At 43.9% G+C, this 27,408-nt stretch overlaps 1 protein-coding gene across 11 annotated transcripts in view; it reads right to left on the bottom strand.

Moving 5' to 3' along the window:
• Window positions 1–26,600, bottom strand: part of agbl5 (AGBL carboxypeptidase 5) — a 131,402-nt gene extending 104,802 nt beyond the window's left edge. For 3 of the 11 annotated variants that reach the window (XM_087977088.1, XM_087977094.1, XM_087977098.1), the window contains exons 1-4: window positions 25,981–26,600; window positions 17,510–17,805; window positions 17,284–17,368; window positions 10,076–10,247 (exon numbers count right to left, since the gene is read on the bottom strand). In XM_087977088.1, coding sequence (XP_087833214.1) covers window positions 10,076–10,247; window positions 17,284–17,368; window positions 17,510–17,726 — 474 coding nt within the window. In that variant the 5' untranslated portion in view covers window positions 17,727–17,805; window positions 25,981–26,600. Of the gene's footprint in view, window positions 1–10,075; window positions 10,248–17,283; window positions 17,369–17,502; window positions 17,806–18,360; window positions 18,558–25,980 lie in introns of those variants that run through there. The other 8 variants (XM_087977071.1, XM_087977073.1, XM_043676214.2 and 5 more) reach the window with 6 other exon arrangements.
• Between the last annotated feature and the right edge of the window lie 808 nt (window positions 26,601–27,408).

Genomic DNA, 27,408 nt, shown 5'->3' with positions numbered 1-27,408 from the left:
AAGTCACCTCTTAACCTTCTTCTAACAAAAACAGTCTCATGTACCTCAGTTCCTTCTCCATACCAGGCAATATCCTGGTAAATCTCCTCTGCACCCTTTCCAATACTTCCATGTCCTTCCTATAATGCAGCGACCAGAATTGTATGCAATACTCCGAATGGGGCCGCACCAGACTTCGATGTTGTGGCTATTAGGGACTTCGATGTTGTGGCTATTTGGGACTTCGATGTTGTGGCTATTACGGAGACATGGCTAGAACAGGGACAGGATTGGCTGTTGCAGGTTCCAGGATTTAAATGTTTTAGTAGGGTCAGAGGTGGGGGTAAAAGAGGGGGAGGTGTGGCATTGCTTGTCAAAGATAGTATTACAGTGGTGGAAAGGACGATGGATGAGGACTTGCCATCTGAGGCAGTTTGGGCTGAGGTTAGGAATAGGAAAGGTGAGGTCACCCTGTTAGGAGTCTTTTACAGGCCTCCTAATAGTCCTAGAATCATTGAAGAAAGGATAGGGAAGGTGATTCAGGAGATGAGTGACAGTAATAGGGTGGTTGTTATGGGGGACTTTAACTTTCCTGATATTGATTGGGAAAGCTATAGCTCAAGTTCGTTAGATGGGTCAGTGTTTGTTCAATGTGTGCAGGAGAGTTTCCTGACACAATATGTAGACAGGCCAACAAGAGGTGAGGCCATACTGGATTTGGTTCTGGGTAACGAACCAGGCCAGGTGTTAGAATTAGAGGTAGGTGAGCACTTTGGGGATAGTGACCATAATTCGGTGATTTTTACTCTCGTGATGGAGAGGGATAAGTGTGTACTACAGGGCAAGAGTTATAGCTGGGGTCAGGGAAATTATGATGCGGTGAGGCATGACTTAGGATGTGTGGCTTGGAAAAGTAGACTCCAAGGCAAGAGTGTAAATGATATGTGGAGCTTGTTCAAGGAGCAACTATTGAGTGTCCTTGATAATTATGTACCTGTCAGGCAGGGAGGAAAGGGTCGTGCGAGGGAGCCGTGGTTTAATAAGGAATTGGAATCCCTTGTTAAATGGAAGAGGGCGGCCTATCTCAAGATGAGACGTGAAGGTTCAATTGGGGCGATTGAGAGTTATAGGGTAGCCAGGAAGGACCTGAAGAGAGAGCTAAGAGCAGCAAGGAGGGGACATGAAAGGTCCTTAGTCGGTAGGATTAGGGAAAACCCTAAGGCTTTCTATAGGTATGTTAGGAATAAAAGAATGACTAGGGTAGGAATAGGTCCAGTCAAGGATAGTAGTGGGAAGTTGCGTGTGGAGGCGGAAGAGATTGGGGAGACACTGAATGAATACTTTTCTTCAGTATTTACTCAGGAACAGGGCAGTGTCGTCGATGTGAATACTGAGTCACAAATAAGTAGAATGGATGGCTTTGAGGTATGTAGAGAAGAGGTGTTGGAAATCCTGGAAAAGGTGAAAATAGATAAGTCCCCTGGGCCTGATGGCATTTATCCTAGGATTCTCTGGGAAGCAAGGGAGGAGATTGCAGAGCCATTGGCCTTGATTTTTATGTCCTCTTTGTCTACTGGAGTAGTGCCAGAAGACTGGAGGATAGCAAATGTGGTTCCCTTGTTCAAAAAGGGGAGTAGGGATAACCCTAGTAACTATAGGCCGGTGAGTCTCACTTCTGTTGTGGGCAAAGTCTTAGAGAGAATTGTAAGGGATAGGATTTATGCACATCTGGATAGGAATAATGTGATCAAGGATAGTCAGCATGGTTTTGTGAAGGGCAGGTCGTGCCTCACAAACCTTATTGAATTCTTTGAAAAGGTGACGAAGGAGGTTGATGAGGGGAAAGCGGTAGATGTGGTATATATGGATTTTAGTAAGGCGTTTGATAAGGTTCCCCATGGTAGGCTACTGCAGAAAATACGGAGATATGGCATTGAGGGTGAGTTGGAGATTTGGATTAGGAATTGGCTGGATGGAAGAAGACAGAGGGTAGTAGTTGATGGCAAAGTTTCTTCATGGAGTGCCGTCACTAGCGGTGTTCCGCAAGGATCTGTTTTGGGACCATTGCTGTTTGTCATTTTTATAAATGACCTGGAAGAGGGGTTAGAAGGTTGGGTGAGCAAGTTTGCGGATGATACGAAAGTCGGAGGAGTTGTTGACAGTGAGGAAGGATGTGGCAGGTTACAGCAGGATATAGAGAAGCTGCAGAGCTGGGCAGAAAGGTGGCAAATGGAATTCAATGTAGCTAAGTGTGAGGTGATTCACTTTGGGAAGAATAACAAAAAGATGGCGTACTGGGCTAATGGTCGGATACTTGGTAGTGTGGATGAGCAGAGGGATCTTGGTGTCCATGTACACAGATCTCTGAAAGTTGCCACCCAGGTAAATAGTGCAGTGAGGAAGGCATATGGCGTACTGGCTTTTATTGGTAGAGGAATTGAGTTCCGGAGTCCTGAGGTCATGATGCAGTTGTATAAGACTCTGGTGCGGCCGCATCTGGAATATTGTGTGCAGTTTTGGTCGCCATACTATAGGAAGGATGTGGAGGCACTGGAACGGGTGCAGAGGAGGTTTACCAGGATGTTGCCTGGTATGGAAGGAAGATCGTATGAGGAAAGACTGAGACACTTGGGGCTGTTTTCATTAGAGAAAAGAAGGTTTAGGGGTGACTTGATTGAGGTGTACAAGATGATTAGGGGGTTAGATAGGGTTGACAGTGTGAACCTTTTCCCGCGTATGGAGTCGGGTATTACAAGGGGGCATAGCTTTAAATTAAGGGGGGGTAGATATAGGACTGAAGTTAGGGGTAGGTTCTTCACTCAGCGAGTCGTAAGTTCATGGAATGCCCTGCCAGTAGCAGTGGTGGACTCTCCCTCTTTATGGGCATTTAAGCGGGCATTGGATAGGTATATGGAGGATAGTGGGTTAGTATAGGTTAGGTGGGCTTGGATCGGCGCAACATCGAGGGCCAAAGGGCCTGTACTGCGCTGTATTTTTCTATGTTCTATGTTCTATATGACGGGCGAAAGCAAGGACTGCAGATGCTGAAGATCAGTCAAGATTGGAGTGATGCTGGCAAAGCACAGCAGGTCAGGCAGCATCCGGGGAGCAGGAAAATCTACATTTCGGGCTGGAGTCTTTCATCAGGAATGTGGCTGGGAGCCTCCGAGGTGAAGAGATAAATGGATGGGGGGGGGGGGGGGTGTGTGGCTGGGGAGAAGGTAGCTAAGAGTGCAAGAGGTGGATGGAGGTGGGGATAAAGGTTATAGGTCAGAGAGGAGGGTGGAGCAGATAGATGGGAAGGAAGATAGGCAGGTAGGACAGGTCATGAGGATATGTGCTGAGCTGGAAGGTTGGAACTGGGGTAAGATGGGTGGAGGGGAAATGAGGAAACTGGTGAAGTCCACATTAATGCCTTGGGGTTGAAATGTTCCGGTGCGGAAGATGAGGTGTTCTTCCTCCAGGCGTCGGGTGGTGAGGGAGGGCCATGAAGGCGGCCCGAGACCTGCATGTCCTTGGCAGAGTAGGAGGGGGAGTTGAAATGTTCGGCCACGGGGCGATGGGATTGTTGGTGCGGATGTCCCAGAGATGTTCCCTAAAGCGCTCTGCCAGGAGGCGTCCAGTCTCCCCAATGTAAAGGAGACCGCATTAGGAGCAACAGATACAATAAATGACATTGGTGGACGTGCAGGTGAAACTTTGATGGTCGTGGAAGGCTCCTTTGAAGCCTTGGATGGAGGTGAGGAGGGAGCTGTGGGCGCAGGTTTTGCAATTCTTGCAGTGGCAGGGGAAGATGCCAGGAGTGGAGGATGGGTTCTTGGAGGGCGTGGACCTGACCAGGTAGTCACAGAGGGAACGGTCTTTGCGGAAAGCGGATGGGGTGGGGAGGGAAATATATCCCTGGTGGTGGGGTCCATTTGTAGGTGGTAGAAATGTCGGCAGATGGTGAGGAGGTTGGTGGGGTGCAAGTTGAGGACCCGGGATTCTGTCCTTGTTGCGGTTGGAGGGGCAGGGTTTGAGGGTAGAGGTGCAGGACATGGATGAGATGTGTTGGAGGGCATTTTCAACCACATGGGAGCGAAAATTACAGTCTTGAAAGAAGGAGGCCACCTTCTGTGTTCTGTGGTGGAACTGGTCCTTCTGGGAGCAAATACGGCGGAGGCGGAGGAATTGGGAATACAGGATAGCATTTTTGCTGGAGGTAGGGCAGGAAGAGGTTTAATCCAGGTAGGTGTGGGAGTCGGTGGGTTTGTAATAAATGTCAGTGTTAAGTTGGTCATCGTTGGTGGAGATGAAGAGGTCTAGGAAGGGGAGGGAGGTGTCAGAGATGGTCCAGGTGAATTTAAGGTCGGGGTGGAATGTGTTGGTGAAGTTGATGAACTGCTCAACCTCCCCATGGGAGCATGAGGTGGCGCCAATGCAGTCATCAATGTAACGGAGGAAGAGGTGGGGAGTGGTGCCAGTGTAACTACGGAAGATGGACTGTTCTATGTAGCCAACAAAGAGACAGACATAGCTGAGGCCCATGCGGGTGCCTATGGCTACCCCTTTCATCTGAAGGAAGTGGGAGGATTCAAAGGAGAAATTGTTAAGGGTGAGGACCAGTTCAGCCAAATGAATGAGTGTCAGTGGAAGGGTACTGGTGGGGAAGGCGGGAGAGGAAGAAACGGAGGGCTTGGATGCCCTGCTCATGGCAGATGGAGGTGTAGATGTCCATGGTGAAGATGAAGCCTTGGGGGCCAGGGAAACGGACGTCTTGGAGGAAGTGGAGGGTGTGGGTGGTGTCCCGAACATATGTTGGGAGTTCCTGGACGAGGCGGGATAGGACAGTATCGAGGTAGGTGGAGATGAGTTCGGTGGGCAGGAGGAGCTGAGACGATGGGTCGGCCGGGGTGGTCAGGCTTGTGGATTTTGGGAAGGAGGTAGAATCGGGTGGTGCGGGGTTCCTGAACTATGAGGTTGGAAGCTGTGGGTGGGAGTTCTCGGAGGTGATGAGGTTGTGTATGGTCTGGGAGATATTGGTTTGGTGATGGGGGGGATGAAGTTATTGTCGGGGGGTTGGTAGGAGGAGGTATCTTCGAGTTGGCGCCTGGCTTCAGCGGTGTAGAGGTCAGTGCGCCAAACTACCACGGAGCCCCTTTATCCGCTGGTTTGATGGTGAGGTTGGGATTCGAGCAAAGGGAATGGAGGGGTGCGCATTGTGAGGGTGAGAGGTTGGAGTGGGGGAGACGGATGGACAGGTTGAGGTGGTTAATGTCACTGCGGCAGTTGGAAATGAAGAGATTGAGGGCGGGTAATAGGCCAGCATTGGGTGTCCAGGTGGATGGAGTGTGTTGGAGGCGGATGAAGGGGCCCTCGGAAGATGAGCTGGAGTCCTGATTGGAAAAGTAAACTCGGAGGCGGCGGAAGAAGTGTTCGACATCACGATGCGTATTGAATTTGTTGATGCGTGGACGGAGGGGGACGAAGGTAAGGCTTTTGCTGAGGACTGATCATTCGTCCTCAGTGAGGGGAAGATCTGGCGGGGGGGGGGGGATGGTGAAAATGCGGCAGGGCTGGGAGCTAGGACCTGGGACTTGGTATAGGGTGTGGAGCTGGGAGTCGGGGTGGAGCCTGTAACTGGAGTGGGAGTGGTGGTGGGGGAATGGGGGTGGAGTCATTAGCAGAGGTGATGTTCCCCTCAGGGGTCTGGGGCTGGGTATGGTGACAGTGGGATCCGTTGGGGGGGGTGGGGGCGTGTCAGCAGTATGCAGGTGAATAGCGTTGTTGGGTACGGAAGTGATGGCGACAACGGCAGTGGTGAGCAGCGCCAAAGTCACAGAACACGTGACATCAGCGATGACTCGTGGGGCGGAGGTGATGTCACGTGTGGAGTATGTGAAATCGTTAGGGGCGGAAGTGGCTGCAATGGGAGCGGAAGTCGCGGAACACATGGCATCAGTGGTGGAAGTGTGTCAGAGGGGGTGGAAGTGGCTGTAATACAACCTCAAGGTTCCAAAACCCAATTCCTCTACCAATAAAAGCTAACATAATGTACACCTATTTAATAACTCTATCAACCTGGGTGGCAACTTTCAGTGATCTATACACATGGACACAGACACAGAGATCTCTCTGCTCATCCACACGACCAAGAATCTTATCATTAGTCCAGTACTCTGTATTCCTGTTACTCCTTCCAAAGTGAATCATCTCACAATTTTCCACATTAAACTCTATTTGCCACCTCTCAGCCCAGCTCTGCAGCTTATCTACGTCCCTCTATAACGTGCAACATCCTTCAGCACTACCTACAACTCCACCAACCTTGTGTCGTCCGCAAATTTACTAACCCATCCTTCTATGCCCTCATCCAGGTCATTTATAATAATGACAAACAGCAGTGGCCCCAAAATAGACCCTTGTGGTACACCACTAGTAAGTGAACTCCAGGATGAATATTTCCCATCAACCACCATCCTCTCTCTTCTTTCAGCTAGCCAATTTCTGATCCAAATCGCTAAATCACCCTCAATCCCATGCCTCTGAATTTTCTGCACTAGCCTACCATGGGGAACCTTATCAAACGCTTTACTGAAATCCATTTCCACCACATCAACCACTTTACCCTCATCCACCCGTTTGGTCACCTTCTCAAAGAAGTCAATAAGGTTTGAGGCATGACCTATCCTTCTCCAAGTTTAGATTAGAGTGGTGCTGGAAAAGCACAGCAGGTCAGGCAGCGCCTCGAATGCTGCCTGACCTGCTGTGCTTTTCCACCGCACTCTAATCTAAACTCTGGTTTCCAGCATCTGCATTCCTCACTTTTGCCTATCCTTCACAAAACCTTGTTGACTATCTCTAATCAAATTATTCCTTTCTAGATGATAATAAATTCTCTCTCTCATAATCCTTTTCAACACTTCACAGGTCTATTATTACCAGGGTTGTCTCTACCCCCCCTTGCTATCCTCCAGTCTTCTGGCACTATTCCTGTAGACAATGACGACATAAAGATCAAGATCAAAGCCAAAAGCCCTGCAATCTCCTCCCAGAGGAGAGCTTCCCAGAGAATTCTAGGATAAATCCCATCCCACCGAGGAGGACTTACTTATTTTCATTTTCCAGGATTGCTAACATTTCCACATGATCCTCACCCCTGTCTAGTCTAATAGCCTGTATTTCAGTATGAATACTGACCAAAAGTATTCATTTGGCACCTCTCCTATCTCTTTGGAATTCACGTAAAACTTCCCACTACTTCCTTGACAGGCCCAAATCTTTAGTCTTTTTTTTATTCCTGACATAGCTGTAAAAAGCTTTAGGGTTTTCCTTGATCCTACCTACCAAAGACTTCTCACGTCCCTTCCTGGCTCTTCTTGGCTCTCTCTTCTCATAGTCATAGAGATGTACAGCATGGAAACAGACCCTTCGGTCCAACCCGTCCATGCCAACCAAATATCCCAACCCAATCTGGTCCCGATTCGGAGATGCCGAAGTTGGACTGGGGTGTACAAAGTTAAAAATCACACAACACCAGGTTATAGTCCAACAGGTTTAATTGGAAGCACACTAGCTAGTGTGAAAGCTAGTGTGCTTCCAATGAAACCTGTTGGACTATAACCTGGTGTTGTGTGATTTTTAACAATCTAGTCCCACCTGCCAGCACTCGGCCCATAACCCTCCAAACCTTTCCTATTCATATATCTATCCAAATGCCTCTTAAATATTGCAATTGTACCAGCCTCCACCACTTCCTCTGGCAGCTCATTCCATACACGGACCACCCTCTGTGTGAAAACGTTGCCCCTTAGGTCTCTTTTATATCTTTCCCCTCTCACCCTAAAACTATGCCCTCTAGTTCTGGACTCCCTGACCCCAAGGAAAAAACTTTGCCTATTTACTCTCTCCATGCCCCTCATAATTTTGTAAACCTCTATAAGGTCACCCCTCAGCCTCCAATGTTCCAGGGAAAACAGCCCCAGCCTGTTCAGCCTCTCCCTATAGCGCAAATCCTCCAACCCTGGCAACATCCTTGTAAATCTTTTCTGAACCCTTTCAAGTTGCACAACATGTTTCCAACATGAAGGAGACCAGAATTGCATGCAATATTCCAAGTGTGGCCTAACCAATGTCCTGTACAGCTGCAACATGACCTCCCAACTCCTGTACTCAATACTGACCAATAAAGAAAAGCATACTAAACGCCTTCTTCACTATCCTATCTACCTGTGATTCCACTTTCAAGGAGCTATGAACCTGCACTCCAGGGTCTCTTTGTTCAGCAACACTCCCTAGGACCTTACCATTAAGTGTATAAGTCCTGCTAAGATTTGCTTTCCCAAAATGCAGCACCTCACATTTATCCGAATTAAACTCCATCTGCCACTTCTCAGCCCATTGGCCCATCTGGTCCAGATCCTGTTGTAATCTTGGTAACCCTCTTCGCTGTCCACTGCACCTCCAATTTTGGTGTTATCTGCAAACTTACTAACCGTACCTCTGTTGCTCGCATCCAAATCATTTATGTAAATGACAAAAAATAGAGGACTCAGCACCGATCCTTGTGGCACTCCATTGGTCACAGTCCTCCAATCTGAAAAACAACCCTCCACCATCAACCTCTGTCTTCTAACTTTGAGCCAGTTCTTGTCGAATGCCTTACTGAAGTCCATATAGATCACATCTACTGCTCTGCCCTCATCAATCCTCTTTGTTAGTTCTAACTTGTAACACACATTCGCCCTAACTGAGCCTTCATGTCTCATCTTTACATAAGTGCCCTTCTTACTCTTGACAAGAGATTCAACTTCTTTAGTAAACCACAGTTCCCTCACTCGACCACTTCCTCCCTGCCTGACACACAGAAGCTGTTCCTTGTACAAGCTTCACATTCCAATTGTGCCCATCCCCTGCAATTTCCTTTCCCATCCTATGCATCCTAAACCTTGCCTAATCGCATCATAATTGCCTTTCCCACAACTATAACTCTTACCCTGTGGTGTATAGCTATCCCTTTCTATCGCTAAAGTAAACTTAATCAAATTGTGGCCACTATCACCAAAGTGCTCACCTACGTCCAAATCTAAAACCCACCTGGTTCATTACCTCATACCAAATCCAATGTGGCCTCACCCCTTGTTGGCCTATCTACATACTGTATCAGGAAGCCCTCCTGTGAACACTGGACAAAAACGATCCATCTAAGGTACTCGAACTATAGTGTTTCCAGTCAATATTAGGAAACTTAAAGAATATCTTTTCAATTCTTTCCTTTACATCTCTGGAACTTTTCAGAGGCCTTCTGAAAACTCCCAGCAGGGTGACCTCTCCTTTCCTATTTCTAACCTCAGCTAAAACTACCTCAGTAGACAAGTCCTCATCAAACATCCTTTCTGCCACCACAATACTGTCCTTGACTAACAATACCACACCTCCCCCTCTTTTACCACATTTTCTGTTCTTACTAAAACATCTAAACCCCGGAACCTGCAACAACCATTCCTGTCCCTGTTCGATCCATGTCTCCGAACTGGCCACAACATCGAAGTCCCAGGTACCAACTCATGCTGCAAGTTCACCTACTTTATTCTGGATACTCCTGGCATTGAAGTAGACATACTTCAAACCACCTTTCTGCCTGCCGGTACACTCCTGTGGCCTCAAAACCTTATTCATGACCTCACTATTCTCAACCTCCTGTACACTAGAGCTACAATTCAGTTTCCCATCCCTCTGCTGAATTAGTTTAAATCCTCAGGAAGAACATTAGCAAACCTCCCCCCACCCAGAATATTGGTACCCTCTGGTTCAGGTGTACACCATCCCGTTTATACAGATTCCACCTACTCCAGAATGAGCCTCAATTATCCATGTATCTGAATCCCTCCCTCCTACATTATCCCTGCAGCCACGTGTTCAACTGCTCTCCCCCCCTATTCCTTGCCTCGGTAGCATGTCGCACGGTTAACAAACCAGAGATAATAACTGTTTGCTCTAGCTCAAAGCTTCCACCCTAGCTCCTTTACAAAGCTTCAAAGATGAACTTATATGCTACAATCTACAGGATGCAAAAATAAACATTTCTACAAGATCACTAATTCCGAAATTTCCATACCTCATATGTTGGTCTTTCTCGCACCCGCTCCCAGCGTGGTCTTCCAGGAAGAGTCTTAACTAATGGGGCCATTCCTTGAGAGTACAGTTTGCTTTGCTTATTCATATTCATGATATTGATTTTAATAACTTTACTTGGAATTCCCCCCTTCACACTAAAATAAAACCAGGACCTGAAGATAAAGACAAAATAAGTTATCATCAATATGTTGCATGAATTCAAAATGTCAGATCATAAATACAACTTAATAAAAAAAGCTTCTTAGCAAAATATTGATGATGCTGAACCAATTCTTTCCTTGGGTTCATCAGTCCCAATCAATGAATTTCAATGAATATGAAGAAATATCTGTGAAAATAATCTAAATTTACTTAAGTTTGTTATGAACATCAAAATTGATGCAAGAGAAAAAGTCTCACAATCCACATATTATCTACTATCAGTTTCATAGTCATGTGAAACAAAATAAAGTTGCTGAGTAATTGAGGCAAGCAATCCCCATCAATTAATCTTTAACTGATATGAAATGAGGTGAAAAATTCTGGGAACCACACATCCAAAGTCACCTGCCATTCTAACCATACTTTATATGTTTTACATCTAATGTTATTCACATAATGAATAATGAGTGCTATTTTCTGAACAAAATCTAGCTAACTTAAATTTGAATGAATCAATACTGATTCATTCCACTTCCTCCATGAGACATTGTTCCATAACTTCATTCCGAAGTCACTCTTCCTCAAGCACAGGCTATCCCAAATGGCTCTACTATTCTGGGCAAAATGAAATTACTAATCATAGGCAACTTTTGTGAGAACTTTTATATAACTCTAAAAGCAGCAAACCCATTTGAAACTTTTCCAGTGACAATGTGTGCAATAATAAAATTATTGGTCCTCATAATCTTGTAATTATTCACTCGTTTAACTTTGGCATTGAGATAAAGTAAGCAAATAGTTTACTGTAACACAAACATGACTAAGACAAACTTTAGAATCAGCTAAAAAAAAAAAAGATGCATTTGTATAACTTCTTTCACATGCTCTGCACACTCCCAACATATTTGCATAACAAGTAATGACAGGCAAGAAAATGTCCCCTAGTGCAGCTTGTCCCATATAATTACGATACCTGGTGCTGACCACTATAATTATCTACCTTCTGGAGGTAGTAATCTGTAGTCCTGTGAGAAGTAGGTTCAGATCTTACTTGAAGGAGTTCAGCAAACCAGTGTGCATTGCTCAAACCAGCCAGCCACCTATCCAACTGTTTAATTCCTGACATGTAACTAGATCCTTGGGGGGAGGTTTGCTAGTGCTCTTGGGGGGGGTTTAAACTAACTCGGCAGGGGCATGGGAACCCAGATTGTAGCTTCAGGGTGCAGGGCCTGGAGTGTAGGGAGGTGAGGAACATGGCATCAATTTCCAAGGAGGGTGCCTGTAAACAGGGAAGTGGCTTGAAGTGTGTATACTTCAATGCAAGAAGTATACGAAATAAGGTAGGTGAACTTGCAGCGTTGGTTGGTACCTGGGACTTCGATGTTGTGGCTATTACGGAGACATGGCTAGAACAGGGACAGGATTGGCTGTTGCAGGTTCCGGGATTTAAATGTTTTAGTAGGGTCAGAGGTGGGGGTAAAAGAGGGGGAGGTGTGGCATTGCTTGTCAAAGATAGTATTACAGCGGTGGAAAGGACGATGGATGAGGACTTGCCATCTGAGGTAGTTTGGGCTGAGGTTAGGAATAGGAAAGGTGAGGTCACCCTGTTAGGAGTCTTTTACAGGCCTCCTAATAGTCCTAGAATCATTGAAGAAAGGATTGGGAAGGTGATTCAGGAGATGAGTGACAGTAATAGGGTGGTTGTTATGGGGGACTTTAACTTTCCTGATATTGATTGGGAAAGCTATAGCTCAAGTTCGTTAGATGGGTCAGTGTTTGTTCAATGTGTGCAGGAGAGTTTCCTGACACAATATGTAGACAGGCCAACAAGAGGTGAGGTCATACTGGATTTGGTTCTGGGTAACGAACCAGGCCAGGTGTTAGAATTAGAGGTAGGTGAGCACTTTGGGGATAGTGACCATAATTCGGTGATTTTTACACTCGTGATGGAGAGGGATAAGTGTGTACTACAGGGCAAGAATTATAGCTGGGGTAAGGGAAATTATGATGCGGTGAGGCATGACTTAGGATGTGTGGCTTGGAAAAGTAGACTCCAAGGCATGAGTGTAAATGATATGTGGAACTTGTTCAAGGGGCAACTATTGAGTGTCCTTGATAATTATGTACCTGTCAGGCAGGAAGGAAAGGGTCGTGCGAGGGAGCCGTGGTTTAATAAGGAATTGGAATCCCTTGTTAAATGGAAGAGGGCGGCCTATCTCAAGATGAGACGTGAAGGTTCAATTGGGGCGATTGAGAGTTATAGGGTAGCCAGGAAGGACCTGAAGAGAGAGCTAAAAGCAGCAAGGAGGGGACATGAAAGGTCCTTAGTCGATAGGATTAGGGAAAACACTAAGGCTTTCTATAGGTATGTTAGGAATAAAAGAATGACTAGGGTAGGAATAGGTCCAGTCAAGGATAGTAGGGGGAAGTTGCGTGTGGAGGCGGAAGAGATTGGGGAGACACTGAATGAATACTTTTCTTCAGTATTTACTCAGGAACAGGGCATTGTTGTCGATGAGAATACTGAGTCACAAATAAGTAGAATGGATGGCTTTGAGGTATGTAGAGAAGAGGTGTTGGAAATCCTGGAAAAGGTGAAAATAGATAAGTCCCCTGGGCCTGATGGCATTTATCCTAGGATTCTCTGGGAAGCAAGGGAGGAGATTGCAGAGCCATTGGCCTTGATTTTTATGTCCTCTTTGTCTACAGGAGTAGTCCCAGAAGACTGGAGGATAGCAAATGTGGTTCCCTTGTTCAAAAAGGGGAGTAGGGATAGCCCTAGTAACTATAGGCCGGTGAGTCTCACTTCTGTTGTGGGCAAAGTCTTAGAGAGAATTGTAAGGGATAGGATTTATGCACATCTGGATAGGAATAATGTGATCAAGGATAGTCAGCATGGTTTTGTGAAGGGCAAGTCGTGCCTCACAAACCTTATTGAATTCTTTGAAAAGGTGACGAAGGAGGTTGATGAGGGGAAAGCGGTAGATGTGGTATATATGGATTTTAGTAAGGCGTTTGATAAGGTTCCCCATGGTAGGCTACTGCAGAAAATACGGAGATATGGCATTGAGGGTGAGTTGGAGGTTTGGATTAGGAATTGGCTGGATGGAAGAAGACAGAGGGTAGTAGTTGATGGCAAAGTTTCTTCATGGAGTGCCGTCACTAGCGGTGTTCCGCAAGGATCTGTTTTGGGACCATTGCTGTTTGTCATTTTTATAAATGACCTGGAAGAGGGGTTAGAAGGTTGGGTGAGCAAGTTTGCGGATGATACGAAAGTCGGAGGAGTTGTTGACAGTGAGGAAGCATGTGGCAGGTTACAGCAGGATATAGAGAAGCTGCAGAGCTGGGCAGAAAGGTGGCAAATGGAATTCAATGTAGCTAAGTGCGAGGTGATTCACTTTGGGAAGAATAACAAAAAGATGGGGTACTGGGCTAATGGTCGGATACTTGGTAGTGTGGATGAGCAGAGGGATCTTGGTGTCCATGTACACAGATCTCTGAAAGTTGCCACCCAGGTAAATAGTGCGGTGAGGAAGGCATATGGCGTACTGGCTTTTATTGGTAGAGGAATTGAGTTCCGGAGTCCTGAGGTCATGATGCAGTTGTATAAGACTCTGGTACGGCCGCATCTGGAATATTGTGTGCAGTTTTGGTCGCCATACTATAGGAAGGATGTGGAGGCATTGGAACGGGTGCAGAGGAGGTTTACCAGGATGTTGCCTGGTATGGAAGGAAAATCGTATGAGGAAAGACTGAGACACTTGGGGCTGTTTTCATTAGAGAAAAGAAGGTTTAGGGGTGACTTGATTGAGGTGTACAAGATGATTAGGGGGTTAGATAGGGTCGCCAGTATGAACCTTTTCCCGCGTATTGAGTCGGTATTACAAGGGGGCATAGCTTTAAATTAAGGGGGGGTAGATATAGGACTGATGTTCGGGGTAGGTTCTTCACTCAGCGAGTCGTTAGTTCATGGAATGCCCTGCCAGTAACAGTGGTGGACTCTCCCTCTTTATGGGCATTTAAGAGGGCATTGGATAGGTATATGGAGGATAGTGGGTTAGTGTAGTTTAGGTGGGCTTGGATCGGCGCAACATCGAGGGCCCAAGGGCCTGTACTGCGCTGTATTCTTCTATGTTCTATGTTCTATGTTCTATCTGGCTTATTCAATTTAACAGTGACACCCTTGGTGCATCCAAAACTATGTAACTGAAGAAAATTGTCAACTGGTATTTATTCTTTTTTTTCCCTATTTATATGTTGAGTAAACCTACGTTCTCCATTGTTTCAAGTTCCAACTCTTTTAGTCTATCTAAATAGCCAAAATGATTCTCAAGACGTTAGAATTGAAAAGCAAAAATAACAATGAAGCATTGAAAATTATGAAACAAGCCTTATGCCTCATACCTTTCACATTTAAATTCCTCACCTATTTACTGCATTGCATAAAAGGTCAACAGATTTTTCCCCCAATGTAACTGAAAAGTTATTTTCCTACAAACTCATTGATCATAAAACAAATAACAACCCACTAAGGTTGATCAAATATTATTAGGTGCAAGATCACCTACCATTTTAAACAAGTGTCTAAACTCTACAAGTTTCAACTCCCTCTCAAGTCCCACAGTCACCTAGCAGACAAGTTAGCAGCTACATTAATGAAGAATCATAGAATCCTACATTGTGGAAACAGGCCATTTGGCCCAATAAGTCCACACTGACCCTCCAAAGAGTATGTCACCCAGGCCCATTCCCCGACCCTATTATTCTACATTTACCCTGATTAATGCACCTTACCTACACATCCCTGAACACTGTGGGCAATTTAGTATGGACAATTCACCTAACCCAAACATCTTTGGTCTGTGGGAGGAAACCGGAGCACCCAAAGGAAACACACGCAGATATAGGGAGAATGTGCAAACTCCACACAGACAGTTTTCCAAGGCTGGAATCAAACCAGAATGCTAACCACTGATCCACTGTCCCGCCCTAGTACCAGTGTTACCAGCATAGGCGGGGCAATACCGATAGCTTTGAAAAGATTTAATTGTACTCACTCAAATTAAACTAGGCTTTGAATTGAGCTCAAATAAATATTACGAATAAGCAAGAGACCTTTAGTGTTGTAAGGAAGATAGTACTAGATGGTACAACATTCTGCAACCATCACTATCTCAGCATACTTTTGATCAGTGAAAATCTTCCAAAATCAAAGGAGAATCTCAACTATTGATATGAAAAGAGTTTGGTTTAGATGTTCATGTGGTCTAGTAACCATGCCATTGAAAAATAACATAGCTTTCAATGCAAGTTTTGATTTGCCCACTGTAAAGATAAGTCCAATGTAAGATAGATGAATATAACATTACCAATAACAATAGATTTTATAAACATTTACCACAAGAAGCTAGATGAAATTGAGACTATAGCAAGTATACTTTCGTTTGAAATCTATGTTCAGTGAAAGCAAATTAATATTTACTATTTTAAGCATCAAGACAGCTAAGCAAATGTAAATCTACAATTATATTGCTTATTCATTGTTTAAACCAATCCTAAGACTGAAGAGCATACATATTCAGTCTGTTGTTCAAGATAACTACTTGGCAGTAACATAATACTTCCAACAAACATTACTAGCTTTTGTTATAATTCCTGGGTCTCATCAAATGAAAAGAAGAGATAGTTCTTAGAGCTAAAGGGATCAAAGTGTATGCAGAAAAGTAAGAACAGGGGTACTGAATGGCAATGGTCAGCCATGATCATACAGAACGGTGGAGCAGGCTCGATGGGCCAAATTGCCTACTCCTGTTCCTATTTTCTACATTTCTAATGTTTTCTACTCAAATCTTGAGGAGGACCTGGGGCTCCTTTTTATCCAGAAAATGGACAGAACAAATGGCTTCACAGGCCTTGATCAGAAGTAAAGCTCAGTAAGGGAATCAGTGCCTGGTAATGCATAGGAGTCAAATAGGCCCTAAATCTACAAAGAAAATCTCCAAGTACCTCCAAGTCGATTTGTGTAGATTGTGTAGATGGTTGATCATTTTTTGTTATGTTGTTCATCTACGCTTTACTCAAATAGTCACAGACATATTAGGGTTTATTATGGATCTTGGCAGGGAGACCAGAATTCCTGCCATACAACCCCTCAAAAGATTTGACCTTATTTGACTTTGACATCATCAAGATCAGAGATCATGGATTCACTTCCTTTTGCAACTCATAAAATCATCACAGGATCCCTATAGAGGGGAAGCAGGTATTTCGGTGTGGTCCATCCTGACCCTCTGAAGAGCATTCCATCCAGTCCCATGCTATTCCTGTAATCCTGCATTTCTGAAGCTAATTCACCTAGCCTGCATACCTCTGGACACTGGGCAATTTTGCATGGCCAATCCAGCTGACCTGCACATCTTTGGACTGTGGACAAACCCATGCAGGCAGAGGGAGAATGTGTCAACTCCATACAGACAGTTGCCTGAGGCTAGAATCGAACCCGGGTCCCTGGCACCATGAGGCAGCAATGCTGACCATTGAGCCACCATGCCACCCTCATAAAGAGTGAATCTCAAAAGTCATTTTAAAATTGAGGACATTTCTACTTGAAAGGAAGACAAAGTCATGCATGGCGGTTGAATGGATTTATAAAGTGAAGACCACAACGATAAAAAAAATCACAAATAGTGTGCACTGCTCTCATGTGACTTTGAAACACACTCTGATAAACTAACCATTTATTGGAGTATAGAAAAACCTGGCACTAACAATTCCTAAGCAATTAATTTTTAAAACTTGGAAAATGATGGGCATGTAGTAAGAAGCTTAAAAAATTTGATGAAGCTTTTGTAAAGTAAATTTTAATTTGTAAATAGTACTATAATTGGTCTTTACTTTGTGTCCAATGAAGTAAAATGATAAGTAATCTACTTGAACTATTTACAATCTAATCCACTGACTAAATGAATGTTCGTGAAAACTGATTATACTTGGGGTTAGCGATTAAAATATACTGAAATTCTCTTCCCTTTTCCTGTCAATACAAACCAATGTGCCACAAGGTGATTCCCTCCTGTAATGCCTATTATCATCAGATGCATCTTGTTATACTGCATTTTTTCCATAGCTCCACCTGTAATGAAATCAAGTTTCCAAAGTTTCATGTAAAAGCAATGACACCATAAATGACAACTGTTTTACGCAAATTTAACCTAGCAACAAAATTCCTAATTATTCCAAATACATTTAAAAAACTCATTAAATTACCTATTACCATTCTCGAATTCCGTATCGGCACAGTCTGGTTTGGTCCATACATTAAATTCGCAATCTGGAGTAATTAACACATTTCCTAGATTTCCTGTGCCTGTACTACCACCGCTGGGAGTTGAGTCCACTTCTCCTTCAGGTCGCTCCACTTTTTCAACTTGAGCAATGTTTCCAGAGTCAAACTTGGAACTAAAAAGTAAGCCGCCACATCGAATTTCCATTTTTGTGGCAAGACAGAATATTTCAAGTCATCTTTCATTCTTCTACGTGACACTGTGAGAGCAGTTATGTCTTTACCTTCTGTGCAGGGAAAGAAAATAATTATTTCTAAGTATTTCAAAATACAGCTAAATAGCTTACTGATTAAATAGAACCACAGTAAAACTTAAACAAATCATTACCAAAAATTGTCTTGGATATCTCATCATTCCTGTGCAGTAATACCTAAAAATTCTCATAGATTAATACCCTTTAAAATCAAGATAATTAATATAAAAATCACAACTTGCATTTTTTCCAACAAAGATCAATAAAGATAAAAGCCTTGTAGAATCAAAAAAGGAAACTCAACTATATGCAATCTCTTCCAAATATCAATGGCATAGCACTCACTGATTTACTGTTTCCTAGAAGAAAGACAAGGTCAATCTCTGGGTTCAGTCATCCAGTAGAAATTACAGTGAACTAGAAAAACAGAAAATTGTGCAGCAAGAAAAAAAAATGCAAAATGCAAATAATTGCACAAAAAGCTTATCCTATAAAGGTTGGGTCTCAGTTTATTAAATAGATGGTATTTGCAACTTAAAATAGTCTAGAAAATGCATGACTTTTAGTTTTTACAAATCTTTCACTAACCTTCCACTGCAGACTGCTGGCAATTCAGAGAATGTGAATAAAAGCTGTCTGATGTGTTACAATGTTTAGAACCCAGCAAATCTGATCACTCAGACTTGTCCCTTATAGCTCTGGATGACCCTTCAGAATGGAGATGAGAAAGAGGAATTTCTTCAGCCAGAGGGTGTTGAATCTGTGGAATTCATTGCCACAGACAGCTGTGGATGCCAAGTCATGAGTATTTAAGAGAGAGATAGAAAAGTTTGTGATTAGTAAGGGGATGAAGGGTTATGGGGAGAAGATAGGAGAATGGGGTTGTAAAACATATTAACCATGATCAGGTAATGGACCAGACTTGATGGGCTCAATGTCTGGATTAGTGGTGTTGGAAGAGCACAGCAGTTCAGGCATCCGAGGAGCAGTAAAATCGACTGATGAAGGGCTTTTGCCCGAAACGTCAATTTTACTGCTCCTCGGATGCTGCCTGAACTGCTGTGCTCTTCCAGCACCACTAATCCAGAATCTGGTTTCCAGCATCTGCAGTCATTGAGCCCATCAAGGTGGTAAAAACAATGGCCCAATTGTGCTCCCATATCTTATGTTTTCATGGTCAGAGCATCACAATCAGCCATAAATACTACTGTCTGCTGTGCAATAACTGAAGCCACCGATCTTATAAACTTTATGAAAAGCCTCAAACTCTTTGTGGGAAAATTTTAAAAAGAAAACAAAGCAATGAGATTTCAAAGCCCCAGTGGAAGACCACAGGCAAGGCTCATAAATCGCACGGCTCACAATTAACTCGAGTGTTGACTTGTCTGCGGTGGTCTGATACCCTCTGCAACCTTTCATGGATACCATTGACTCCTGTGCCAATGCAGCAAACCCAACTATAGCAGTCCTAAGGAACCTTCCACAATTTTAATCCAAGAAAACTTAAACCGTGTAGGAGCAACAGCTCAAAACAAGGTCAAGGGGCAGCGGAAGGGCGAAGACCCGAAAGAATATCATAGAAACTGATATTAGCACAGGAGACCACTGGCAAAAGTGATTTAACAAATTTCCCCAAAAGCATTCCAAGGAAGTTTTATCATTTTGATACTCCATACCAACTTTAAGTAATCTAGGCTAACCCAGCAGTAACATATCAAAGGCACTTTTTTGTAACTGACAACTCTCCTTCTTCATAACTGAACTCAAAATACTGTCAGAAAATTCTAGACGATCAGATTAGAGTATAGAATTAGTTTAAATATTAAAACCATATTCTGGCAAATTTAGGGACAACAGCTTGTGTTATATAGCATTTTAAGCATAATAAAAATATATCTAAGCACTTCACAGAAGTGAATTTGCCACATAAGCCCATAAGTAGGAACAGGAGTAGGTGACTCAGCTTGAGGCTGCTCCATCATTCAATGGATCAAGGCTGAACCTCATATCCACTTTCCTACCGTTTTCCCCCATAATTCTAGATTCTCCTACTGATCAAATATGTCTCAGCATTGCAATATACACAAGAACTCTGCGTTATCTCAGCTCTCTGTAATAAGACTATGAATGAAGACATTCCTCCTCATCTCAGTCTTCAATTGGCACCCTTTAATTATGAGATTGTCCCCTCTGGTCCTTGACTCTCACATGAAGTGAAATGACCTTCATCATTTACCCTGTCAAGCTCTTTAAGAATCCAAGTTTCAATGAGATCACATCTTCTGTTTTAAATTCCATTGAGTAGAAGTCCCAACCTGTTTAACCTTTGCTCGCAAGATATTCCCCCAAACCAGGAATCATCCTAATGAACGATTTCTGAAATGCCTCCAATGAAGTAATATCTTTCCTTAAATAAAAGGGACCAAAACTGCTCACAGTTGTCCAGATGTCTCGCCAGTACCTTGCACAGTTGCATAATGGTGTATACAGGTATACAAAGGGATACTTGAGTAGACCCTTGTCAGAGGTAGGTTTTAAAGAATGCCTTAAAGGATCAAAGGGCGGCAATAAGACTTAGGAACTTATTCTGCATCTAAGAGTCTTGACAGCTGAAAACACAACAATCAATGCTAAAGTTATTGAAATCAAGGATACTTAAAAGGCTAGATTCAGCAAACTACAGAGATATCAAAGAGCTGTGGAACTGCAGATTATAGATTTAGGGATGAATTTGAAAACAATGATTGATCATTTTCAAATTAAGGTATTACTTAAACACTAAGTCATTGAACAAGCACTGAAAGATGAATGGAGGGTATGTATTAGGACAGGGGCAAACTTTTCGATGACCTCAAATTTACAGGAGAGTAAAACACAAACACAGCCAGTTCATTGGGATAGTGAAGTTGAAGTAACAAACGCAGTCATCATAAGTGATTGGGATACATAGATGAAATGGACAGTACACTGACAAATGAAAATACTACAGAAGTTTGGCACAATTCTTTGATTTTTTTTTAAGAAAGATTGAGGAGACAGAATAGAAACTAAATAGTATATTTTAAATAGCATGTGGGAACAGGGAGTTCTGCAAGTGTGCTTCTACACATTTTGAGAGTGTAACTGGATAAATTGAGAAGGCTGCTGAAAACAACTCTTATGGCAGCATCATAAAGTCATGACAGATGTGATTTAAGTATTTCTTGAGACAAGGACAGTTGATCATGATAGTTCAATAGATGTTCTATGTATCAACTTTTAGACAGCACTCAACACTAGCTATCCCACAGGATATTTGTTAAGATGAAAATCCATGGCATTTAAAGGGAACGGGGTAGTATGGATACAAACTTGTTCTAGCAACAGGAAGTAGTGCTAGGCTGATTTTTCAGACTGGAATGTGGCAAGCAATGATCTTATCAGTTTTAGATCCATTATTTTCTCATTTTTTAAAATATAAATGCCAGAGACTTAGACAGCAATAAATGCAAAGTTTGGCAAAATTGTATATGTGATATGATAGGCTTCAGAAAAACATGCAAAGTACAATACAATTGTATTCAATGGGAAGAAGCAGATGGAGTTGAACAAAGAGAAGGTTTTAGAGATACACCTGGGAGAACTAAATTAAAAAGACAGCGCATATATATATATATATGGCAAATGTAGAAAAGTGCAGATGGGCAGAAAAGCCTTATTGTCAATACTTCCAAATCCTTAAAAGGTGCAGCACATGGTAAACACTTGTGGTGCAGTGGTTGTGTCCCTACCTCTGGGGCCAAAAGGACTGCTACGTCCCACTATTCCACAGGTGTGTCATAATACATCTGAACAGATTAAAATATCTACAAGGTTACAGGCCAGGTCCTTGCAAATGGGATTATTTAGCAAATGTTTAAGGACAAGTGCAGATACTCATGGCTAAGGAATATATAGATATTGGAGAGTGATGGGTATCGGAACTCGCCATCTAAAAGGGTCTTAGAAGTGGGAACCCTCAAAACAATTAACACACATTTAAAGAAACACTTGAAAGACTATGGCTGGAAATGTGTTGCTGGAAAAGCGCAGCAGGTCAGGCAGCATCCAAGGAACAGGAGAATCGACGTTTCGGGCATAAGCCCTTCTTCAGGAACACTTGAAAGACTATAGCATGCTAGGCCACGAGCCAAGTGTTGCAAAATGGAATTAGACTAGTTGGATGTGTGATGACTGGCACAGTCACGATGGATCGAAGGACCTCTCCCTATGCTGTAAAACATCTAAATTAATAAACATGGTTAAAAATGCACATGGGCTGTTTGTACTTATTATAAGGTGTAGATACAAACAGAGTCTGATAGAGCTTTGCAAATCACTCATTAGGCTTCAGTTTGTGGACAATTCCGCACATCACACTTCAGGAAAGGGACACTTTGGTTCTAGATTCCCCAGCCTGGGGAAATACCCAGCCTGTCTAGCCCTGCTAGAATTTTATATTTCAATAAATCCCCATTCCTCTAAACCCTCGTAAATATACACCCAGTCAAACCAATCTCTCAAAATAATACAAAATAAAATTCCATGGATAAATGTTGGTGAAATAATTTTTATTTTTGAGCAGTTTTCATCAATAGTCAAAAAAGGACATTTTAACAACAAAGTTAATGCAACATTAATATTTACATAACCAAAGAGTATGATAGCCGAGGGTTTTTGAGTTAAAAAAGGAGGCAGTCATGCTGATTTTAACAAGTACATAGACTGATTGAACATACTCAAGAAAACTCATTGCTTTTATATGGTATTGTAGATAGATAGGTTGGATGTCAAACTCTGAAGAAAGCAAGAGTAGCCTACCTCTAGTTGCACAAATTATTCTCCCAGCGCAATGTATGTAGATAGACAAATATTCAAAGATTAAATATTATTTGGGCAGAGTTTAGCAGGTACGTTAGAATTAATCCAATTTAAGATGGTTCTCCCTCTGGAATATGACAACTAACATGCATAAAATGATGCCAAAGCAGACCAGTAGAAAATACATTATGTATTTTATATAGACCCATAAGATCATAAGACACATAGCAGAAATTAGGCCATTTGGCCCATCAAATCAGCTCCACCATTCAGTCTCAGCTGCGCCATTCTCCCCGTAACCTTTGATCCTCTTAACAATCAAGAGCCCATCTCGGTCTTAAATATACTCAATTACCTGGTTTCCACAGCCTTCTGTGGCAATGAATTCCATAGATTCACCATTCTCTAGCTGAAGAAGTTTCTCCTTAGCTCCGTTCTAAAGGGTTTTCCTTTTCCTCGAAGAATGTTCCCTCCCATCCTAGTCTCTCCTGCCAATGGAAACACCTTCCCAATGTCCACTCTGTCCAGTATTCTTTAAGTTTCAATTAGATTCCTCTCTCATCCTTCTAAACTCCAAGCATGAACCCAGAGTCCTCAATATGTTAAGCCTTTGATTCCAGGGATCATTCTTGTGAAACTCCGCTGGACTGCCTCCAGAGCCAATACATCTTTCCTGAGGTATGGAGCCCAAACAGTTCACAATACTCAAAATGCAGTCTAACCAGAGCTTTATAAAGCCTCAGAATTCTATCTCTGATTTTATATTCAAGTGCTCTCAAAATAAATGCCAACATTGTATTTGCCTTCCTGACTACTGACTCAACCTTAGAAGTCCTAGTCCAGGATTCTCCCAAGTCATTTGTAGTTCAGATTTCTGAATTTTCTCCCCTAGTAGAAAATAGTCCATGCCTCTTCTTCCTACCAAAGTGTATGACCTCACACTTTCCCACATTGTATTCCAGCTGCCACTTTGTCCATTCTCCTAACGTCTAAATCCTTCTGCAGCCTCCGGGCCTCCTCAATACTACACATCCCTCCACCTATCTTTGTAACATCTGCAAACTTAGCCAGAATACCCTTAGTTCCTTCATCTACATCATTAACGTATAAAGTGAAGTGAAAAGGTGTGGTCCCAACATTGACTCCTGCAGAACACCACTAGTCACCGGCTGCCATCCTGAGAAGGACCTTCTTTCCACAATTCTCTGCTTTCTGCAAGACAGACAATCTTCCATCCATATTAGCAGCTCGCCACTAACACCATGGGCCCTTATCTTACTCAGCAGCCTCCTGTGCAGCAACTTGTCAAAGTCTTCCAGAAGCCCAGGTAGATAACATCCATTGGCACTCAGTTTAACCTGCTCGTTACCACCACAAAGAATTCTAACAGATTTGTCAGGCATGACCTCCCCTTGATGAAACTATGCTGACATTGCCCTATTTTACCATGCACTTCCAAGTAGTCAAAAATCTAATTCTTCACATTGGATTCCGAAATCTTACCAACAACCAAGGTCAAGCTAATTCCCACTGCCCTTCACCGCATTATATGCGTTCTCTTTTGCTTTTATGCTGTTCCTGACTTCCCCGATCAGCCATGGTTGCCTCATCTTCCCTTTAGTACGCTGCCTCCTAGGATATATTTTTACCATGTCTCCCAAAGGAACTCCTGTCTTTGCATGTTCCACTGTCTTTTTTGCCAACTCCTCTCCTGGTCAGCTCCTCCCTCATGCCTCTGTAATTGCTTTTATTCAACTGCAATATTGTTACATCTGATTCCACCTTCCCACCACCAAACTGCAGAGTAAACTCTATCATATTATGGGTCCTAAGGGTTCCTTCACCTTAAGCTCCCTCATTGCACAACACTAAATCTAGAATTGCCGTGGACCCCACCACAAACTGTTGGTCCATAGAATCTCTACAGTGTGGAAACAGGGCCTTCAGCCCAACAAATCCACACCAATCCTCTGTATAGTAACCCATTCAGACCCATTCCCTTACCCTACATGTTATCCTTGATTAATGCACCTAACTTACACATCCCTGAACATTATGGGCAATTTAGCATGGCCAATTTACCTAATGTGCACATCTTTGGATTGTAGGAGGAAACCGGAGCACCCGGAGGAAACCCACCCAGACAAGGGGAGAATGTGCAAACCAGAGGCTGGAATTGAACCCAGGTCCCTGGTGCTGTGATGCAGCAGTGCTAACCACTGAGTCACCTTGTTCCAAAAAGCCATCTCAGACATTCCACAAATTCCTTTTCTTGCGATCCACTACCAACTTGATTTTCTCAGTTCACCTGCATATTGAAATCCCTGATGATAACTGTCACCTTACCTTTCTTATATGCCTTTTCTAGCTTCTGGTGTATCTTGCACCCCAAATTCTGACTACTGTTTGGAGGCTTGTACATAATTTTCATTATGGTTTTTTTTTAACATTTGCAGTTCCTCAACTCAACCTGCAGAAACCTGTAACGACAACGTGTTGTGTGATCCCAATGTTCAGCCTCATTTTCACACCAACTGTAACCAATTACCTTTAGGCCTAATTTGAGATGTCAGAAGCACTATTTAGGGTCATGGTTGCAGTGCCAACAGCACTGTAATATCAGTGGTATACAGTAATGATAAATATTAATATCTACTGATTGTAATATGGCATTGATATTACAGTTATTCAGCAGGTGCTGATGCTTAAATCTTACTATACATCTTCTTAGCAAAAATTTCAGTTAACACAGTACTGACCTGCAGTAGTTATAAGTCATGTATATTGCTACATTGACATTACCAACTGGCTGTAAGATCATAAAGACATAGGAGCGGAAATTAGGCCATTCAGCCCATTGACTCTGCTCTGCCATTCAATCATGGCTGATAAGTTTCTCAACCCCATTCTCCCACTTTTTCCCATAACCCTTGATCCCGTTGACAATCTCCCTCTTATGACCTGGCCTTCACAGCTCAAGGTCACCCTCCCTGGTGATATCACTAACCTGTGGAAGTGCCCATCACTGGTGATCTCACCAATTATTGTCACCAGTCAGTTACCCTCAATGTTGATATCAGCAGCCCAACACTCAAGGGATATCAGTGACTATCTAGCATCAGCTCAGTCTTCGCACTGGGAAAATCTCCGTTTGCTGGCCCCAAATACTCAACTGTCACAATCATCAGGGACACCCCAACTATGGCACTGGTCACTCTTTACCAGCGACGGCAGCAGCAATCACTACCTCCACCAAATGGGCCCAGCAGCCCTCATCACGACAGCCTGAACAGAGAGGCAGGAACGGTCACCTCACACCGGGGGCTAAGCGCCGATGTGGCGGAATGTCCGCTTCCCGGCTCCGCTCACCTGGGCTCAGCGACAGCGCCGCCTCCCCGCCGCGGGGCTCATCCCGAGCCCAGAACTCCGGCTCGCATCCCTCGGGGCCTCGGTCCGACTCGAAGCCGAAGCGGCCTCTTCCTCGGATCCGCTCTCGGGCGGAGAATCTCGGCACTCGCACAGCCGCTCTCGTCGGTTCTGGGTGACGGCTAACCGGTCGCTCCGCCTTCGCGCCTCGGCCTCTCGCTGCCGGCGGCTCCGGGAGTCCTCCTCCCTGTCGTGATCCCGTTCCCTCCGCCTCCTCTCAGTCGCTGCTTCTCCGGAGCCCTCGCCGCTCCTTCCCCGCTGCCCTTGCCGCCTGGTATTCTGGTCACCAGCAGCGGCTAACCGCGATCTCTCGGGCTCCGTCTCTCCGTCGCTTTGTTTTTTTTCCCGACAAACAAACAAACACACACCAACTTCCCTTCAAACTCTGCTTGACATCAACAACGAGCTAGCTGATTGGCCACCTCGCATGCAGCAGCAAAGTGACCAATGATTGGCTCGTCACAAGGCACTTTTAATTTAAAAAAGGGTCAGTTTGATTCATGAAAAGGGCGCCTGCGCTATCCGCGAGCCCAGTCGGAAAGGGCAACGTCCCGTGCGAAGGGCTCAGGCAGCACGGACCTGTCGCCTAGGAAACCGGGAGGCGGGGCCTGTCGCCAGGGCAATCTCGGTGCTGGGAGTCTGTCACATAGTCAAGCCACCAGGTAAGTGTTTCAGCTTGAAGTTTCACACGAAACTGAACGATTTTTTTTCCTTTATCCACCAAACAAATTCCATTGAATTATCAATAACATGCAAAGCATCATCAGGGTCAGTGTCCTAACAGGAAAGGCGAGGAACGGATGAAATCAGGGAGCCCTATGGTGCCCACATATGTCTGAAACAGTCATGGGTTATCACAGTCGGGACACTGTCTCCTGGGTCTTACTGGTACTTGTGCAGCTTGCCAGGACTGAATGCTTTTGGTCTTAACCTTGTATAACTCTATGACTCTTGAATTGCAAGGTGGGGGTGAGGAAGAGATGAGGATTGGGAAAAGTGGGAGAGAGAAGGGAGGAGAGAAGAGGCTGAGAGGGAGTCAGGAGACTAGGGTTGGAAGGGGATGGGGAGAGAAAGGGGAGGAGGAATACAGGAAATGGGTGTTGGGATGAAAAGGGGACAGGAGGGGTAGACAGGGCAAACAAGGAGGGATAGAAAGATGAATGTGAGCTGGGGAGAGAAGAAATTAAGAGGGACGGAAATATGTGTGGGGTCATGTGTAAAGGGTGCAGGAAGGAGAATTGCATGGGGGAATGGGTGTGGTAAGGGGGAGAAAGGCAGAGAAGGGTGGGGTGTTGGTATAGGTGATCCTGCATGGGTGAGAATTTACAACCAAACTTCTTGATCAGCCATTGCAGTGCCAAACTCACAAGA

Source organism: Chiloscyllium plagiosum, unplaced genomic scaffold (assembly GCF_037043375.1).
Source record: "Chiloscyllium plagiosum isolate Xiang-an unplaced genomic scaffold, Cpla_swu_hap1 HiC_scaffold_3, whole genome shotgun sequence".
Lineage (NCBI taxonomy): Eukaryota > Metazoa > Chordata > Chondrichthyes > Orectolobiformes > Hemiscylliidae > Chiloscyllium > Chiloscyllium plagiosum.
Note: the sequence above shows the minus strand (reverse complement) of the source record. Positions and strands in the feature narration are given on the sequence as shown.